Raw genomic sequence first — 20,879 nt, forward strand, 5'->3', positions numbered from 1 at the left:
TCATAGAGTAAGAGAAACCTCAGCTAGATGATGGCACAAGTAGAGGATAACAAGCCAAACTACAGACATGCAGAGTGACATTTTCTCTAGCATAGGCCACTGAGCATTGCTGATGCCTAAGAAATGTTTGGAGTGGATGTCAGCTACATCCAGCTGGTGGCCTTCTCTAGTATGCAAAGGCATCGTGAAAGGGCTGCAGCAGTTAAAGGGCATTCCTCAGGGGATTCAGGTATCATCCCTTGCCTTTGGGCCCCTCTGACAGTGTTCAGCAAGACCTCTCCAGGCTCATAACGATCAACAGGCTGGTATAACTGCAAGGGCCACATTAATTCAGCAATGCTTTACTTGAATGTTTCCCAGCCCTTCTGACAAATGACCCTGCTGTCTGCCGTCCATCAGAGAGAATAAATATCCAGGAACCACACATATCGGAATAATCCCTTTCCAAGGCTGGATCCCAGAAGGCTATCAGGAACCACATCCTCAGAGGACACCCCTCAGCCACCAGCACCCGGTTATGGGGTTGGGAAGTTGGTCTGAAGAGGAATGGCATCTGGGAATTTCCAAGGATGAAGGCAGCAGAAACTGAGTGCAGATCTACAAAATGTGATTGCTGTGGTCACAGAGCAGCCGGACATTCAGAGAGTGAAGTCTCCCCTGTTCAGGAGGCTGGCTGGCTGGACTGTCATCAAGGACCCCATGTATCCTGGACATACTGTCTTCTACCTTCTTCATCGGGAAGAAGAGACAAAAGTCTGAGATCACGTACCAAACGATTCAAGAACAGCTTCTTCCCTGTTGTCATCAGACTTTTGAATGGGCCCACCTTGTATTAAGTTGATCTTTCTCTACATCTTAGCTGTGACTGTAACACTACATTCTGCACCCTCTCCTTTCCTTCTCCCCTATGTACTCTATGAACGGTACACTTTGTATAGTGCATACAAAGCAATGCTTTTCACTGTATCCCAATACAGGTAACAATAATGAATCAAATCAAATCAACAGAAGTTTATCTGTGCAAAAGAGTTAACTCTATTTTTCTCCACAAATAATGCTTCAGCTGCTGAATACTTTCACCATTTTCTGTTATTATCTCAGATTTCCAATAGTATTTTATCTCTGTGTTCTGTGGCTGGTCTGTCATTGATGGCTGTGATAGATTACTAGTTTATCTCCAGTTGTCTCCCTGGAAAGAGCCCAGCGCAAAGGCTTTTATGCTACTGTACATCTGTCTGGAGTTAACAGACCTAGGGCTGGCTCTTAAACAGCCCGAGTCAGATGTGAGCATGCTTTGAAAATGGTGATCTTAGATAGCATCACTAAATCTGGATGCTTGGGAATGCAAAGTAATTTGCAAAGGGAGGGCAGACCCCTTGGACCTGAGAAAAACCATCAGTCATGACAAAGCCCATTGCCCTCTCTGCTTGCATTGGCCCATCTGTCTCACAAAGGATGTATTCACTTCCCCTCAGAAACAGGGCATCCATGACCTACCTGATGGTATGACGAACTGCCAACAGTGAGATGCCACCCAAATCTGCAACTGATCCCAGGAACAACCCGAATGCATACAAATTCAGGCTAATGGTGAACTTGACTGTTGCATAATTATTTATTCTTTAATAGGATGCGGCTGTCATGGGCTCAGCCAGCTTATTGTCCATTCCTAATTGCCCTTGAGAAAGTAGTGACGAGTTGCCTTTTTGAATCATTGCAGTCCGTGTGCTGTGGGAACATCCACAGTGCTATTAGAGCTCCATTATTTGATCCGGTAATAATAAAGGAACAGGAATATAGTTCCTAATCTGGATGGTGTGTGACTTGGAGGGGGACATGCAGACAGTGGTTTTCCCCATGCATTTGTTGACCTTGTTATTCTAAATGATAAAGGTCAGAGGTTTGGAAAGTAATGTTGAAGGAGCCTTGGTGAGTTCCTGCAGTGCATCTTATAGATGGCACACAATGCCACCACTTATTGTCAGTGATAGAGAGACCAATGTTGCAAATGGGGAATGGGGTGCCAATCAAGTGAGCTGCTTTGTCTTGGATGGTGTCAAGCTTCTTAAGTGTTGTTGGAGCTGTACTCATCCAGGCAAGTGGAGAGTGTTCCATCACACTTCTTGTGCCTTTTTGATGGTGGCCAGGCTTTGAGGAGTCAGGAAGTGAGTTACACATCGCAGAATTCCCAGACTCTGACTTGTTCTTGTAGCAACAGTATTTACCTGGCTGGTCCAGTATGGTTTTTGGCCAATGGTAACCTCCAGGATCATGGAGGATAGGCAATGGCAATGCATTAAATTTCTTGGGAAATGTTTAGATTCTGTCTTGTTGGAGATGGTCATTGCCTGATATTTGTGTGGTGTAAATGTAACTTGCCACTAGTCAGCCTGAATGCTGCCAGGTCTTTCCGCTAATGGACATGGACTGCTTCAGTATCTGAGGCGCTTAACATTGTGCAGTGAACAATCCCACTTCTAATCTTATGATGGAGGGAAGGTCATTGATGAAGCAACTGAAGGTTGTTGGGCCAAGCACACTACCCTGAGGAACTCCTGCAGTGATATTCTGAGACCAAGATGATTTGACCTCCAGCAACCACAACCATTTTCCTTTGTGTCAGACTCCAATCAGTAGGGAGCTTCCCCCGATTACTGTTGATTCTAGTTTTGCTAGGGCTCCTTGATGCCATACACATGCTGCTTGATGCCAAGGGCAATGCAGGTGAGTGCATGAAGACTATAAGGCATCAGGTCATTGTGGCACCAGAGCACAAATCTCCATGCTCCCCCACACTACACTTTCCAATGTCAGAGGAGGCTGCTGCCATCTCCACTCCCTCAGATGTCACTTATTGGTTCACTAAGGCTTCCTCTATCCGATCTGATGCCAATTGATGCCAGTAATTTAATATCCCTCTCAACAGTCCAACTACTCACCGTTCACACAAACCTCTCAGCACCAGCAATAGCAATTCTGTTCCACTGATTGAGCAGCTGACTTTATCTCTCATCTGTCACATCTGTTAACTATTATGACTCATGTCTCCCCACTGTGTACACAACAGCTGCTCCCTAACATCGCCCAGACCCTCCCTTTTCCTCACACCTTTGAATTGAAGATTGAAAACTGCTGCTCTGATGATTGTTACTGAGTTCCACAATGAACTCAGCAGTCTGTTATTTCAGATGGTGTGGTTTGACACTTCTCCCCTTTCCGCCCTCCCTTTGCAAATTACTTTGCATTCCCAAGCATCCAGATTTAGTGATGCTATCTAAGATCACCATTTTCAAAGCATGCTCACATCTGACTCGGGCTGTTTAAGAGCCAGCCCTGGATCTGTTAACTCCAGACAGATGTACAGTAGCATAAAAGCCTTTTGTGCTGGGCTCTTTCCAGGGAGACAACTGGAGATAAACTAGTAATCTATCACAGCCATCAATAATAATTCATGTAATAATCAGAACAGCCAATCATTATATAATTTCATCTGGACCTCAAGGTAGAACAGGCTCAAGCTGTGGACTTTTCCGAATGGGTAGAATTTCCCAAAGTTCAAGTTGTTGTCAGTAACACTCATGTAGCCTTTAAGATGCTTACCAAAGGGAAGACTTGAACTGTCTTGAACTCTGTAGTGTTGGAATTCCAGGATTTGTACCCAATGACAATATAGGAATAGCAGTAAATGCCCAAGTCAGGGTGCTGTGTGATGAAGAGGCAAACTATAAAGTGATTGCATTACCATGATATTGCTCCTCCTGTCCTTCTTGCTTGCAGATCTCATGAGGTTAGGAGGTGCTATGAACATAATCTTGGTGCTGTGGATACTGTATCTACTGAGGTTCTGGGATGTCGGGGATGGATACTCAGTTCAAAGGCATGGATGCAGATAAAGTGAATGGTTTTATCTAATATGGTGATAAGTTCCTGAGATGTATAAGCCCCACTAGTCCAATTTCATTGCGAATGCAAAAGTAACATTGTGCAGCTAGGGAAGAACTAGAGCAGCAGTGTTATTGAAAAAGAAACTGGTACTTGGGGCAGAAATTTCCATTCTGGAGACCAGGTGCAGTGGTGATGGGAAGATCAGTGTAATTCCTGCTGGGTGGAAGGCAGGTCAGATTTACCCGTCCAATTTTGTTCCTTTCAGCTTATTACCTATACATCAACAAGCATCTTTTTGAATCTCATGTCTAGACAGTGATTCCTGCTTTGACCTGAAGGGGTCAAAAGTGCCATGTTTAAACAGCACCCACACAGGCATTCCCTCACTATCAGTCATGTCTGGTATAAACTTCCGTTTCACTGTGAAGCCCAAATGTACAAAACCCTCAGCTTAACGATTCCACTCCAGGCCATTCAGAAATGGCAGGAGTTCCTCATTCCTTGGGTTGGGAACAGGAGTCCCCTCACCTGACCACACCTGGGGAGCAGATCACCAGCAAGATCAGTACTTGTTGTTAATAGAAAAGGATAACCCTGCAGTTTAGGAAAAGAATGAATGATCTGAAACACTTTGCCAAGGTAAGTGAAACTTTGTTAAGGCGCAGGCCAGAAACTCCAAGGTGTTTTGTGAAGTTAGCCTAGACCCTAAGTTTTACATCTGATTTTGGCAACAGTGATCATAAAGTGTTTCGCTACAGATATGATTCAAGTGACCCACAAAGAAGCTTTTATCAAACAAAATTTATTTAAGAACATGGTTAGAACAGAACAAAAAGAATTAGCAAAATGTTTCCTAATTAGAAGACTTAAACATGACAGCTAGCTATCTCTGTTTGTCCAATTTAAATCATTATCCGATAGATATACATCCTTCTTCAGAATTAGTTTGCACTAAAACAAGTATGCTCACGCGATACTAGATTTCCACCTTTTTAATACCTATGGTCAGAAATCTAAACAGCAGTTTTCAGAGAAGGATATATCCTTTGGTCTGCAAAACAGGGAAGTAAACCTAAGGGGTGATTTTATGGGAAAAATTGTATGTGCCTAGCTAGCGTGAAAACAAGAGAGCTCAGACCCCTTTTTTGAGCATATCCAATTTGCATATCTTATGCACTCAGAGTAGGAAAACATGGACTAGAATGTTTCTAGCACTGGAGGGAGGGAGCATGGCTTAACTCACCTGGAAGACTACTGCAGCAGCAGAGGGGACTATTGCGCATGTGCAGACCTATGTGGCTGTGCCTGTACGTTGGCAATCGGCAGACAGCTGACAGGTCTGAGAAAGAGATCTGTCGGTTCCCTTCTTCTGGATCCCCTTGACAAAGCACCCTCCAGTTATCTGAGGGCCTGTGGCTGATCATGAGTGCCCCCCCCCCACCTAGAAATATCACCCCCGCCTTGACCAATTGCCCCCTTGCCCTCCACCGATCACATGCCAAGTGTCAGCTGGCCACCCTCCCTACCTGCTGTAGGTCCTGCTTCTTTTAGTCTCACCCCTGAAAGCTCCCCCCCATAGGCCCCACCCAGTTTAGGCCCTGCCCCCTCATGTCCCACCGCACAGTGCCAGGCTGGCACTGCCTAAGGTCACTTCTCCCGTTGCCCTCGACCTCGTGGCTAAGGCTTCAATGGCCTGCACTTATACTGGTGGAGCCATCATGACTGGTTCCCTCTGTGCATAGGGACCAAGTGTTCCCTCGCCAGAGAAAACCTCTCCTAGTGAGGCCACAAAGGCAAGTGAGCCAGACAATTGCATCCCAAGTTTGCTAATTTCATTTAAATTAGGTTTACCATATATTTAAATAATTTATTCAGCCTCTCGCTGGAAATGGGCAGGAGGCTGAATGCACCAAATATCCATTGCCAGTAAGGTCGCAAGAACTGAGAAATCAGGCGCAAACTTGATTTCCCAGCTCGCTCGTGATTTTACCAGCTCATCCTGCTCATTGATGGGGGGGGGGGGGTGCCTGCGGAGTGGTAAAATCATCCCCCTATTCTCTAGCAATTTCTAGTCTTCAGATTTAGATACCTCTCTCCCTGCAGTTTCCAAAAATGCAACACTCAGACAGCAGAATCCTCAACTCCAGAGAGGGGAACAAACAGACATTGCTCTCTTCCAACTCCAAACAGCATCTGAAACAGAAACCAGAAACTAAGCTGGACTTCTCTGTGAAAGCCTAGCTAAACAAAGAACAAAGAACAAAATCAGCCTGGGAAACAGGCCCTTCGGCCCAACGAGCCCGCGCCGCCATCTCAACACCACCAGTCCCCCTCTCCACCCACGACCCCTGTCTAATGTTTTATGGCCATCCAGATTGAGGGAAACTGATTTAGGGACAATTTATTCCTGCCAATCAGCCTAACAGCACATCTTTGGGGTGTGGGAGGAAACCGGAGCACCCGGAGAAAACCCAAGCAAGCACGGGGAGAATGCGCAAACTCCCACAGACAGTGGCCCAAATCCATGTGTCTGCACAGCAAACAGTGATAGTCACTGAGCTGTCATCTTGCCCAGTATCTGGTCCAGCCTAGGCACACACTAACGACATGAAGCATAGGCCAGTCTCAAACAACCAAGCGCAGCCCAAGTACGACCCATCGCATGTATGCCCCTCATTGGACACAAGGTGGACCGACTTAAAACCTGTGAATGAAAAGGAAAAAAAAAATTATTATTGTACCATATCCATTTACCTTACCAGGGGCACCCCAATGCTAATGACCCTTATTTAAAACAATCTCCTATATCCACCCATCTCCAACCCACTCATGTGCCTGTCTAAGTTACTCTTAAATAACTCTAGCGTGTCTGTCAATCATCTCAATCAAGCTCTACTTTGTAATCCCCGGGGATCATTATAACAGCAGAACATTGCATTAGTTCAGATTAAAACAAACGTGGTATCAATTATATTGTTTCAGTAACAATAAAGGATACCAGTTGTAGACAAGATGTTTCCAACAAAATGCCAGGGACCCCTAGAAACATCCTGCAGAGAAACATGATTAAAATACATTTCTTAAAGGAACAGCATTGTCACAACTTCTACACACTCCAAACTCCCACTCTCATAACGGCATCAGGCAGCCAAATGGTTAGATTCCACAGGGACGTCACACACAGCCTGTGACATCAGCACTGAATGTCTGCCAGCTATTTTAAGATCATCATCTCATGTATGATCCTGCACAGTGTCTTTATCTCTTACTGGGGAGGGCTCGACAGACACAAGAGGCATGCATGCTTCTGAGCTTCTCTTTCATCCATAGTGCTCACAATCACTCCATCTGTCTTTATGCAGGATGAGAGAAAGAGCGAAGACTATAAGTGGTAATCCTGAGCTGAGGACACTCTCCTCCCATGAAAAGTAGATGGCAAAGCTCTACCAAGGGCAGAGATAATGCCTCTGCAGAAGGTCTTTCCCAACAAGCAGTGAGAATTCACCCAGGATACACTGACATCATGGGAACAATGACGGAGAATGCCTTATATTTAGTTGGAGCCTTCCTAAACAATCACTAATTATCTATTTACTCTGTTTGAGCTATCTCCAAGAAAAAGCTGAAGAAGATCAGAAGTATGTGCCTCAGCTGCAGCTCCCATCCCCAGAGCGCTGCTGATGAGGGAATAGTTGAACCATCCTGTATTTACCTGCAGTCTTCACCAAGCACACACATGGTGAGTTCTAGTTCTAGAGTAGAGCCAGTGTCACAATCTGGTGATCACCTCACCAATCCCTGACCTCAGCAGGCAGCGGCAGTGACAGCTGAGGGCTCTGACATTCAGTGGACTGCTGGACATGAGACTCCTGCTGAGTCTGGTGATGAACCACTGTAATTGGCCCTGACAGAAATGATGGAGATACAAAGACATATTGGGGAACATCAGATAGCGTTCATAGAATCATAGAAACCCTACAGTGCAGAAGGAGGCCATTTATCACATTGAGTCTGCACTGAAACTTACCCAGGCTTACCTCATAATGCCACGTATTTATCCCCCAATCCCCATATTTTGGGACACTAAGGCACCATTTAGTATGGCCAATCCAGCTAACCTGCACACTTTTGGACTGTGGGAGGAAACTGAAGCACCTAAAGCAAACTCACGCAGATACGGGGAGAATGTGCAAACTCCACACAGGCAGTGGCCAAGGCCAGAATTGAACCCAGGCCCTTGGTGCTGTGAGGCATTGGTGCTAACCACTGTGCCACCCTGCATTGTCAGAGGCTGTTAGCAGACTGGAATGAAGGATAGAGGAGTCCATTCATGCTCTGTGTAATGTGGATGCTTTGCTATGTGAGTGCATCTAAGGCAGGAATTTTACTGCCCCACCTCCATGGAATTGGAGTGGGCGAGGGTCGCACAACGGAAGTGTCTGTTGACCTTGGGCGGGATTTTATGGTTTTGCGATGAGCGAGGCCGCAAAATCCAACCCCAGGTCTCCATGGGAACATGCTGGCTGCCTTGGAAACCCACGTCCCGCAGTTTCTGCCATATTTGTGGACGCACCTGCACATACTGTAGCCATAAGTGTATTCCAACAGTGGCTAGGCGATAGGAGGATGGGTCCCTTGACCACCCTCCAGGTGCCCCTCCTCCTCAAAGAGTCAGTGAGGGGTGCTTGAGTGCTCATAGCGAGAAGCAGTACCAACAATGGGGCAGCTACCCAGAGATACTCCAAGGCTGTCCAACCTTGACTTTGTCAATCAAGGTATAGATTACAAAGACAGGGAAGTCATGTTGGAGTTGTACAGAACTTTGGTGAGGCCACAACTAGAGTTATGTGTGAGGTTCTGGTCGCCACATTATGGCAAGGAAATAATTGGAGGGGTTGCAAAGGAGATTTACCAGGATGATGCCTGGGATGGAATATTAAAGTTATGAAGAGAGATTGGATAGGCTTGGGTTGTTTTCATTGGAGCACAGAAGACTGAGGAGTGACCTGATCGAGGTGTACAAGATTATGAGGGACTTGGACAGTGGATAAGGAGCATCTGTTCCCCTTAGTTGAAGGATCAGTCACAAGGGGGCTTAGGTTCAAGGTGAGGGGCAAGAGGTTTGGGGGGATGTGAAGAAAAACCTTTTAACCAAGAGGGTGGTGACAGTCTGGAATGCACTGCCTGGGAAAGTAGTAGAGGAGGGTTCCTCACATCATTTAAAAAGTATCAGATGAGCAGATGGCACATCATTCAGGCTATGGACCAAGTGTTGCATCTGCAATATAGGATGAAGTGGGAAGTCAGGTGTTTCTAATGAGTCTGGGTGGCTTGATGGGCCGAAGGGCCTCTTATTCACTTATGCGCTATAGAGCACTGATTGTGCTCTACCCAGAGTGAGTAAGGATAGGCAACAACACGTAATCCACAATCATCCTCAACACCAGTACCCCACAAGGCTGTTTTCTGAGCCCCCTACAATCCTCCTTATACACCTATGACTGAGTGGCCAAATTCCCCTCCAACTCAATTTTCAAGTTTGCTGATGACACCATAGCGGGTCGGATCGCAAACAATGATAAGACAGAGCACAGGAATGAGAAAGAGAATCTGGTGAACTGGTGCGACCACACTAATCCCCCCTTCAATGTCAACAAAACGAAAGACATTGTCATCGACTTCAGGAAGTATAGAGGAGCACATGCTCCTGTCTACATCAACAGGAACAAAGTAGAAATGGTCAAGAGCTTCAAGTTTTTAGGTGCCCAGAACACCAACAATCTGTCCTGTTCCCCCAATACTGGCACTATAGTTAATAAAGTCCACTAATGCCTCTACTTTCTCAGAAGACTAAGGAAATTTGACATGTCAGCTACTATTCTCACCAACTTTTACAGATGAACCATAGAAAGCATTCTTTCTGGTTGTATCACAGCTTGGTATAGCTCCTGCTCTGCTCAAGACCGCAAGGAACTACAAAAGATCGTGAACGTAGCCCAATCCATCATGCAAACCAGCCTCCCATCCATTGACTCTGTCTACACTTCCCACTGCCTCGGCAAAACAGCCACCACAATTAAGGACCCCACACAGCCCAGATATTCTCTCTTCCACCTCCTTCCATGGGGAAAAAAGATACAAAAGTCTGAGGTCACATACCAACTGACTTGAGAACAGCTGCTATCAGACTTTTGAATGGACTTAGTTTGCATTATGTTGATCTTTCTCTAAACCCTGGCTATGACTGTCACACTACATTTTGCACTCTCCTGTTTCCTTCTCCATGAATGGTATGCTTTGCCTGTACAGCATGCAAGAAACAATACTTTTCACTGTAAACTAATACATGTGACAATAATAAATCAAATCAAAGGATTCAAATCCTCTCTGGCATCAACTCCAGCTGGCCAGACAGTGGAGATCTCCTTGAATAAGCAACCCTTAACAAACAGGAATGCTCCAGGCCTCAGGCCACCAGAGGATGCCCGCCAAAGTCATCTTAGACAACAGTGCATTGCAGTCAGCTGGCTGTCTCCACCTCTTTGGCAGATGTTAAGGTTGCATCTAGGCATAGCAGTCAATTTAAGTAAATTAACTCATTTTAAATGTACAATGATGACACAGGTATACATTCATTGTATATAATCTGCACTATTGTAAATATATTCATATTTATCCCTCTCCAGCTCCCAGATATTAAATGGCTAATCAATGTGATGCAAGGTCCTGCGTTCATTTAAGGGTACAAAATGAACCACCATCCCAATTATTTCCCATCCTGTCCTTCAGTTCCATTAAGTCTCAATCACGCCAAAATGAATTGTCTTTTGTTGCACACTTGCAACATGAACAAAGAGACTACCTCTAAGAAACTGATGGATGGACAATACACATGTAACCCTTGCTGACAGTATTTAACCTCATCACAATTGTTAATCAAGGTTAGTGATTATCCTGGTGTCAATGCACTGAATTCGTAGTTTGTGGATGTTTCAATTATTTATTGCGACCAACATTGGAGTCTCTTCTCACAAGTGCTCTTTGCAATGGCATTTATTTTATAACTGTGAGTTTTAGAGAAGAGTAGTATTGATTATCAAGCACCATATCCTTTGATGACTCCCTACAACATGGTTTTGTCTTCACATTTAAGGCTAAATGTTATTTCTTTCTTAGTTCACTCTCTCCCCATGCATGATGGTGAACAAAGGAAGTTGATTCCACTTGATGACATTGCAAGTGTCTGCTAGATAGGAATGAGTCTGCTGTTAGAGGCATGTGCTCATTCTGATGAAACTGTCCACTAACCTGTTAGCATCTTACTTTTCTCCTGAACAACTGCCTAGCAGTCCTTTACGGAACCTTTCTGTAAAGCCACAGAATATGAGTTGGTATGGACTTCATTGCATGACTCTGTACTGAATTGATTTAGGATAGATGGAAAGGATTGTCCTTTGTAAGGTGAACAATGTCAAGGACTGTAATGCTATGAAAGCAATGCTCTGAAGCATCTCCTGAGTGTTCGTCAGGATCTATGAAAAGATGTCATCATTGACTGCTATGCGAAAACTAACTGGACCATATCTCTCCCAGTTGCCAAGGCAATACAGGATGTGAGCTTGGTAGGCTTCTTGTGAGTGCAGGGTAATGAGTGTTTGTCAATAATCAAATGATAGCCCTGCTGAACTATATGTTCTGTGAGGAGATGTAACTTGCAACTTTGGATGCAAGCTGTCAGGTAACAGATCATTGTGTCCGGAGGCCCAATGAGACCTTGGGGCTCAGTGATAAGATGCAATGCCTGCATCAGAGCTGGTCTTTGGAGGGATGTTGTCCCTCCTGAGACGGTTAGTGTTAACCCTTTACCTGTTCAGGCTGCCTTGCTAAGCTGCTGTCATGCTGGCATGTGTGCAACCATGTGTGCAATGTAATTTCAGCCTCTTGAATACTGCTATGGCCACTGACATGTTACCGCCACCATTGAAAGGCCTGCACTATATGTATATAAGGATGTATACTAGTGGAGTGCTTATCTCATTATAGCCATGTTCTATAGGCTACTGCACCTTTCAATAATGAGCTATCAGTAAGGCTGAAGGAGACTTATGTTTCCTCTATGACCATTGTGCGATTAAAGACCTTTTCTGATAAAGTAGCACCTCTGAAGTTTGCAATGTTGACAATGCCAGTGGGAAGGTGCTAACCAAAGATGAGCAGTCAGTTAATCAATTTTGTTTGCATTTCTAGAGAGTCAGTAACAATGAGCATTGTTCAAAGTGTGCACGATCTTCACTTGCCTGGAAATGGTGCATTCCCAAAGGTGTTTAGATGGGAAAGGAAATAAGGAGGAACTAAATACAGTGTTGTGGTATAACACAATTCTTGTCCTCCCAGTCTTCTCACATTATGATATGTTCTTCAGGTGATCAGGATTCTACAGATTATTCTCTTTAGTTAGATGGTGCCATTGGCTTAATCCTAACTAGAGTTCTGAAGTGGTGGCACATATCACAATGATAAGAGTATTAAGAAACGTGAAGCTAAGAGAAGTAAATAGCATGGAGGTACTGAACGATAGGCAAGAAGTGAATAGCATTGGGGTACTGAGTGATAGGCAAGAAGTGAATAGCATTGAGATACTGTGCCACAGGTATGGCCTCATTGAATGAAAATGAAATAGCCACCTTCTCTTCCTGCTGGGCTGCACAATGATACTTGATGCAAATCTTGCCGATAGGCAGCACCAAAATCAGTATCGTCTTGTTTAGAGAAGATATGGTAAGCTGAGTAAGTGTATTTTGAGACTGTTTCGGTGAAAAAGATAAATGTCACTTGAACTTTCTACTCTAAATTTAGTAGGCAGTTGCTTTGCATACTATGGTCCACTGATGCAGTAAATCTAAAACGATTAAAGGCTAAAAAAATGAATTTCTTTTTGAAAGCATTCATACAAATTGATACTAGCATTTAATTGTGAAGAATGCAAAGAACAGTTCTTGTTCATTCGTAAACAATTATTTCAGAAAGATGAGGTGGGTGGTTTAATTTTAAAAGCAGAATTGATTTTTTAAAAATTGTATTCCATCCATGCAGATGAGGTAGTCTATTGGATCAGGCATAATACAGTGTATGTAATGATATGCCCCTATACCCGTCTGAACTGATCCAATATGTGACTTATAAAGCTTCGGGGAACATCATTTTTAACACAAACAAATCTATACATACTTCCACTGTCGATGTGACAAGGCTGCTTTCAACATCTTTGAATCTTAAATTTCCAGAAACATCAAATATTTCAGTTGTGAGAACAGAGTCATATCATCATTGTTGTTGAGATGTTAGCTTTCAAATCAAATTGGAAATGGTTACTGGACAATGGGCATTGCGACATGGATCAAGGCCATCTCCTGTGGTCAATAGGATCATAGAAGTATAGAATCATTCATTGCAGAAGGGGGCCACTCGGCCCATCCAGGCTGCACCAACCATAATCCCATCCAGTCCCTATCCCCATAACTCCATGCGTTTACTCCAGCCAGTCCCCCTGGCACTAAGGGGTAATTTAGCCTGGCCAATCCATCTAACCAGCACATCTGTGGGACTGTGGGAGGAAACAGGCTAACCTGAATGTTCTGAATTCTGAAAGATTTGCTGGAAATAGTTTAACAATAAACAAGCAATGTGACACAATTTGCAATGGAGTTTACAATAAAAATGGATTGTGTTTTAAATCACAGCTTGCTGATATATAAAGTAGATGGCTGATTTATTTAACAAAAGTGAAAACATTTCAAAAATCAACCTTTTTTTGGAATTGGAATTATTCATGCTATTGCATTCTTTGAATTTATAACTTTGTGTAGTTATGGAATGTTATTTGAATTCCTTCTGTGAAAAACAATTATTAATTTAAGCGGTGAAAATAATTACAGGATTGTTTTCATTTAATGATTGCAGACGGCAAAAATGTTGTTTTGTCACCAAGAATGCCTGTTTGGTTTGGATGGGAAGGAATAATGGAAAATTAAGTTGTGGAAATAAATCAAGTAGTCACTTGACTGCCAGAAATCTGTGGGGCAATGATGTAAGAATCTTTCCTGTGAAACAAGTTCCTATCACAGAGGATCCATGTCATTAAGTAAAAGTGGATCTGGCTTATTCTACAGCCATTTTGTAAAACCCAAATGGTGTATCATCTGAGCTATCTGAAATAATCTCACCTACATTTTCTATATCTTTGGTAGCCTGAGCTTCCCATAGCATAGGCCTGCCCATAGACAATAACGAAAGTCAACTGCTGCCAGTGAGTGAGAGATCTGCAGTGAACTGCTGCAGTGGGCATTCTTACTACTGTGCAGAAACAGCCACTAAAACCTCTCCTTCGGGGCAGGATTTTCCAGCCACACTTACCCCCAGACTGGAAAATCCTACCTGAGGTCAACAGTTCTTCGTGTGGTCCGCGCCCTGCCACCACCTCCCGCACCCCCCCCCCCCCCACCCCGTTGCAATTCTGTGATGGGTGGGATGTGAAAATTCCACCCTCCATCTCCAAAGTATCCCGATTGCCCAGTAAAATGTAGGGACTTTTTTTTTTGGATTGTGAAACATTGCATCCTGAGCTTCCAAAACATTTTTCCATTGCTTTGCACATAGCAATACACATTCCTTGAAGCAGAGGGAAGTTTTGTCTCACATGATTCTCTCCATGGCTTATTTGTTTGCCTCCTGTCTCAGTAACTTCAAGGTTGATGCTAAGTTTACTGAAACAATTCATTCCATAAGTTGCAGGGACTATTATGCTAATGTATCTGCTCTTCAGGACCAATTGGCTGGCTTTTATGTTTTAATATTGGTTAATAGACGAAGCCACTTGCCAATAGCCGCTGACTTTGACCTGGGAATGATCCATAAAACAACATTGCAATATGCTGAAAAATTGGTCTTAAATATTTTTAAATGTGTCTGCTGCCCTTTGGGAGCCTTGTCATGTCACCAGTGAGGGACAGAGAAAATCTCAAAATGGGGGGGATCTCACTGATGGGATTCCTGCTTTCACGATCTGGTGTGATTTTCTGCTGGTGCTGCTATTTTTTACCATGGCAAAAGCAAGCTGAAAAGCCCATCCCCTCCCCCTGTAAACGAGATGGATGCGCTCACACTGAACCCTCTCACCTGAACCCTCTCCCTGGTCATTTTTAATATTTGATCGTCTTAACTTAGCAAATGAATGCTATGGCATTAGTTACACTCAGAATTTTTTATTTTTAATTCCTCATCTATTTTTTGAAATTCAGTTTATTGTTGTGCTGAATGTTATCTTTTTGGAATGAGTTCATTGGCCCCTTGAGTGACAAAATAAATGCTAATGTGCTTTCTGAGTGTAAAGGTTGGACAAGCCTGGCCTAGATTATTCTTATGAATGGTCTAGATCATGGGAAAAACAATTTGGATTTGTACATTTCTGCTAATAATGCAAGAAAGCACAGAAAAGTCAAAAAGGGTGGAAAAAGTATAAGGCCACAAACATTAGTTCTTCCAGACATAGCGCAACCTTGCATATCCTTGATTTACCCTCTAATAATGCAACCTCTTCAGATGGGCTAAAGAAATCTGTGGCCAGTTCTGAAAAATTGGTGAGATTCTTCTCCAACTGCCCAAAGGTAACCAAGCAGAGCTCCACAAAACCATAATTACAACCTCCAGTAACTTACCCATGGGTTACTGGAAATGTTTGCTTCATTCAGGATTCCGTTTGAAGGAAAGCAGTATATCCACATGTCCAGGTAGTTTGCTCTAGGGAATATTGTCTCACTTGAAAACAAAATGCTTTGTGGCATGTAGCTTAACTCTTTGATTAAATATTTTATAAGACTGTCCTCTAGTATATATGTCTATATCTGTCTCAAATAAGTTATCCAATCTGACTGAATATTATTTTAAAAAAACATATCCCCATTACCTTAATACATTGTGCCTGTCCTTCTCACTAGAAGTCCTTGAACTGGTCATCCTCATCTGCTCCTACAATGAGGCCTCAATACTCTTCACCAAGTGCAGAGGGGCAAAGGCCCCTCTGCACTGTACTCAGTCTAAACATGCCAGTTTTTATGTGATCTAAATTTGTTTCATATTGAATGGGCCAAAATACACAGCCTCGTGACACTTGCTGTGGATTTCTAATAAGCTATCAAAAAGTATCCTCATGTCCCATTCCTATTTTGGACACATCATGGACTCCTGCCTCTTTCTTTGCAATCTCCAGAAGCCTCTACCCAACGTTTCCGTATCCAGCAGATAAATCTAATAAATCCCAAATCATTGACTCATGTATGACATACCCATTTTCTTAGCATTCTGGGATCAAAGGAACTGTACATATAAAAGCCTAGAACCCCGCAATGCAGAAAGAGGCCATTCAGTCCATCGAGTCTGCACTGACTGTCAGGAAGAGCATTGACTCAGGCCTAGCATCCCCCACCCCAATCGCTGTAACCTTGCGTATATACCATGGCTAATCCACCTAACCTGCACATCTTTGGACTGTGTGAGGAAACTGGAGCACTCGGAGGAAACCCATGTAGACACAGGGAGAACGTGCAAACTCCATATGGACTGTAAGCCAAGGCTAAAATTGAACCAGTTCCCTGGCACTGTGAGGCAGCAGTACTAACCACTGTGCCACTGTGTCACCCTAACTGGGTCAGATTACTCTCTTAAGTACTGAAATTTTAGCTATGACCATTTTAATGATAATTTCTATTGAAGCAACGTGAGAAAGAATAAAAAACCCAAGAAGAGCTGGCCTTAATGAAGCTTGTTTCACAACCACAGGACATCCCAAGCACTTCACAACCAATTAATTACTCTTTGAACTGTTGTAACATCAAGAAATGCAGCAATTAATTTGTGCACAGTAGGGTCCCACAAACAGCAATGAGATAAATAACCAATTAAATTATTTTTAATGGTGCTGAATTGAGGAAAGATGTTGCTTCGAACACCAGGAGAACTCTGCTCTTTAAATAGTGCGATGGAATATTTTACTTCCATCTGAAAAGGCAGACAGGACTTCTTCTCAACTAAAAGGTGGATTCCCTGTACCTTATAGGCATGTTTAAGGAGCAAAATGGGACTTTTACTTGTTATATAATGTTGCACAATATCTTGATTATGCTTCAAAAATTGTTTTTGTAAAGAAGGTAAACTATAATAAACTCAAACAATTGGTGCATTTTTGTTTGGGCTGTAACGTGGTAATGTCAGTGAATAGCCTCATATCAGCAAGTGGGTAGAGGCTGAAGGAGATTGCAGAGAAAGCAGAAATGGGAGTCCATGATGGGTCCAGAACTGGAATGTAACTGGCAGATTATTTCTGAAAATATCAGACATTGAATGGGCGATACATATTCTATCATGTATATCTTTATTTATACAGTTGATATTAATAACAGAAAAAAAGTGCATAACTGGAGAGTAACATTATTATGAAGGTGTTTCACTATTTAAGGTTTTGAATAGTAATACATTAACATGGTATAACAATGATTTATTGTCGTTACTTTGAAAACTATAGTATGTCTCATGCTACAATTTAATCAAATCACTTCTAAATTCTCAACTATTCCAATAAACAATTTTAATTGGAATATGTATTTTATAGCAGTCCTTAAATTCATATGTTTGTATTTTACTTCGTTAACTTATTTAATATTTTCACCAGAAGTCTGTATTCTTGAGCATTTACAAAGACAGGAATAATGCACATTAGATCAAGGCATATATCAATATATTCAAATTGTGTGGAGAGCACTAGTTTACTGTTCAATTATGTTGAAGTTCTAAGAGATTTGTGTTTGTAATCTACTTCCCTTTTATGCACCATGGAAGTATTGTTTTCTCACCTTCCATAAATGTGCCACAAGAACTCAAAACTCGAGCATTTTGACCAAGGACAAAGGTTTGCCCTTCAGTGATCACGATGGAAAACAAAGGCCGCAGCACTCAGAACAAATCCCCACACAAATGGAATTCATGCAACTTTCTTCTGGATTCTCGCAGCCTGTGCAGCAAACCAGACTGAGGTCTTCAACATCTTCGCAACAGCAACTGTACATATTGAATCCAGCACATGATGCAGCATCAGAGAAGGGTTTGAACAGGAACAGCATTTCACAAAACAGGCAGGCTAGCAGGCATTGGACACAGTGGTCTTCTTAAGGATATAAGGAAAGTAAAAGGTGAAAAATGTGATCCAACATTATATTTTATTAAAAATCTATATCGAACATAAATGAACAAATTATGACATCCAGCTTCACAACTGGAGCTACACTCTGGGTTTATTTTGGAAACTTTCAGAAAATAATGCCTGAATTCTGCAGTCATTAAATGCACATATATAATCACAAAAGAGCCTGTCTTTACTTGCTCAAAGAGAGACTGTGTAATTATGTATCTAGACTATGATTATTAGCTTTATTGTAACATTCCCATCATATCCATAAGGGAGCTTAACGGTAGCAAATTTCAGAAATTTCTAAAGCTAGTTCCAAACACTCACTGGTTTCCTGACAAGAGTCAAATATACCGCAGTCAAACTCACACGTGCAGTTACAATCATGGTAGTTGTGGCTCACATCAGAATTATATTTATGGCAACGATAACCACATGCTCGGTTCCATTGATTTGCACATGTGTGAGGTAGCATGATCAGAAAATCGTAGAACTGGCAGAACAAACAGTTCAGAATGAGGGACGCACATTCATCTGATGAGAAAGATGGGGCGATAAAGAGACAGGATACAGTTAGTGATTATGAAATAAGAATGGTGGAAACATCAACATCTAGAAAGTATATTTGAACGTGTATTAGATGCAACATAGGTAGCAACACAAAGTAGCAATAAAACGCAAATAAAGTTTCAGTTGAATATAAATTAATATTAAAACCTAATTTGATTTTTTTTACTGTAAAATCCAGCATTTTGCAAATTTGACAGCAAGTGGATAAAATTTGGAGAATGATTTCAAGTGCAAATTCACAAATTTCATAAATTTAAGGCACATTGCATTAGCTGAGACATTTTTTTCTCTGGAAATACTTACAGTGGCACTAAAGCAAGTTAGCTCCAAATTACATTTTGTATATTCAATCACAGCTATCAATCATTTTGCACAATCACTTTCTAAATACATAATACACATGTCAGAAAGGGCTCAGTTGTATTTCCAAGGCATCCAGCAATGCTGTGTGATTTACATGGCTGTTTACAATATCGTAGCAATATTTTAATAATTGTGCAGATTGCAAATGGCCTTAAATGACAAGCTAACACTTAAGGGAACATAACTTAGACAATGCATTTTTTGTTGTTCCATCCCAGTTGATTGAGTGGAGTTTTGGTTTGTATGAGAAGACTTTTGCTTTTTGTGACACATGGAAAAAACATTGGTAATTAGTGCTGTAGAATTACTGAACTCAATTAAGTCTGATTGAATGAGTTTTTCCCTCAATGATTCAGTGAGTTTAGTCACTGAGTAGTTGAACAATAAAAGCCTGAGAAACCCCAACTGGATTCCTGGTTGTGGTACAGTTATTACATTTGGCCTCTTCACCCCTGGGTTAAGAAGTGCGAAACCAGTCATAGTTTTTATTCCTGATCACCATAGCACATGTTTGCGTAACAAATTTGACTGAATATTTTGACGAACAGAATAAGTGAACAGTGGAAAGTCTATGGAGATGATTTTCTCAAAAAAATTCAAAGTGTCAAATTCACATAAAAACTGGGGTAAATCCCGTTGTTTTTTTCAGCGGGAGGTTCAAAATGAATCTCTCTCACTGTGCACTGCTGACTGCACTCGTGTGAATAAGTTCAAAAAGTTAGAGGCCTATTCCCTCTGGAGAGGCCGGCAGCATAGTGCTGAGTAGGCCAAAGTGCACACACTGATTTGTCAAAGTGGAGGTCAGCACATGCGCAGTGGCCCCTGTCTGCCAGCCTCCCAATTGCTGGCCAACTCGAGTGCTGACCAGCCCTGTGACCCTCACGTGTAAACCCCTCACGGCCCGATCCATACATGCCCAGGCCAACGTCAACCATCTCCCAACCCCTCCCTCCCCCAGGCCCGAACGGTGGAGCAGGCTTGAAGGGCTGAATGGCCTATACCTGCTCCTATTTTTTATGTTTCTATGTTTCCAGAAAGCATTTGATAAAGGGGGTGATTTTGAGCCCACTTAGCCATCTGTGGGATCATCAAACAGGCAGAAAATCTGGAGAGACTCAGAGGGTCCTAGCAATGCAAACCTGTGCCAGGAGAATGGCCAGGGGTGGGTTCACTGAGTGGTCCCATGGAAGGTATTTCCCTTAAGTGTGTTGATGAGGGCTGATGCCTATGAGGGGGTGACTGTATTCTCAACATTGCAATGGTGATGCAGAGTGGGGGGGGGTTTGTTGGAAGGATGGGAGGTAGGTATTAAGACATAAGTTGGCATATGGAGTATAAAGGGCCACGAGGATGGCTAATGAAGCACTAGTTGGCATAGAGGGTTTAAAGGGCATGGAGGTGGTAATAAGACATAATTTGGTATGGGGGTATAAAGGACCATGGGAGTGGTGGAGGGGCACAGTTGGTGAGGGAGCATGGGTGAGTGAGTGGAAGGACATAGGTTAGTAGAAGGAGTCATGGAGGTGTGTATGAAGTAACATGGGTTGGCATGGTTGGGGCATGGGGAGTTTTGGGAGTGAGGGGGTGTGACGGGTGAAAGCTGTTTTTTTTAATGTTAATTCATTTTTTTAGTACCGTCAACGAGGTGCTGGGTCACTGAGGCCAGTCTTTCACCTAGCCCACCACTGTACTGCTGCCCCTGCTCTGCTTTGGAACATTTTCTGGGGCTACCTGCTACTCTCTCATTTCACCCTATCTTTGGACCAAAAACGTCTGGAGCATTTTTTCCCAGGTCGGCTTTGTGAAGCCAGGAATTGTCCTGACC

General features: G+C 42.8%; 1 protein-coding gene across 1 annotated transcript in view; it reads right to left on the reverse strand.

Moving 5' to 3' along the window:
- Positions 1–17,328: 17,328 nt before the first annotated feature.
- The window catches only part of mdfic2 (MyoD family inhibitor domain containing 2), a 62,572-nt gene continuing 59,021 nt past the window's right edge, over positions 17,329–20,879 (reverse strand). The window contains exon 4 of the mRNA XM_080186319.1: positions 17,329–18,655. Within this exon, the coding sequence (XP_080042445.1) occupies positions 18,399–18,655 (257 nt within the window). The 3' untranslated portion in view covers positions 17,329–18,398. The remainder of the gene's footprint in view (positions 18,656–20,879) is intronic.

The sequence above is a fragment of the Carcharhinus amblyrhynchos genome, chromosome 3, assembly GCF_965287045.1.
Source record: "Carcharhinus amblyrhynchos chromosome 3, sCarAmb.v2.hapA, whole genome shotgun sequence".
NCBI lineage: Eukaryota > Metazoa > Chordata > Chondrichthyes > Carcharhiniformes > Carcharhinidae > Carcharhinus > Carcharhinus amblyrhynchos.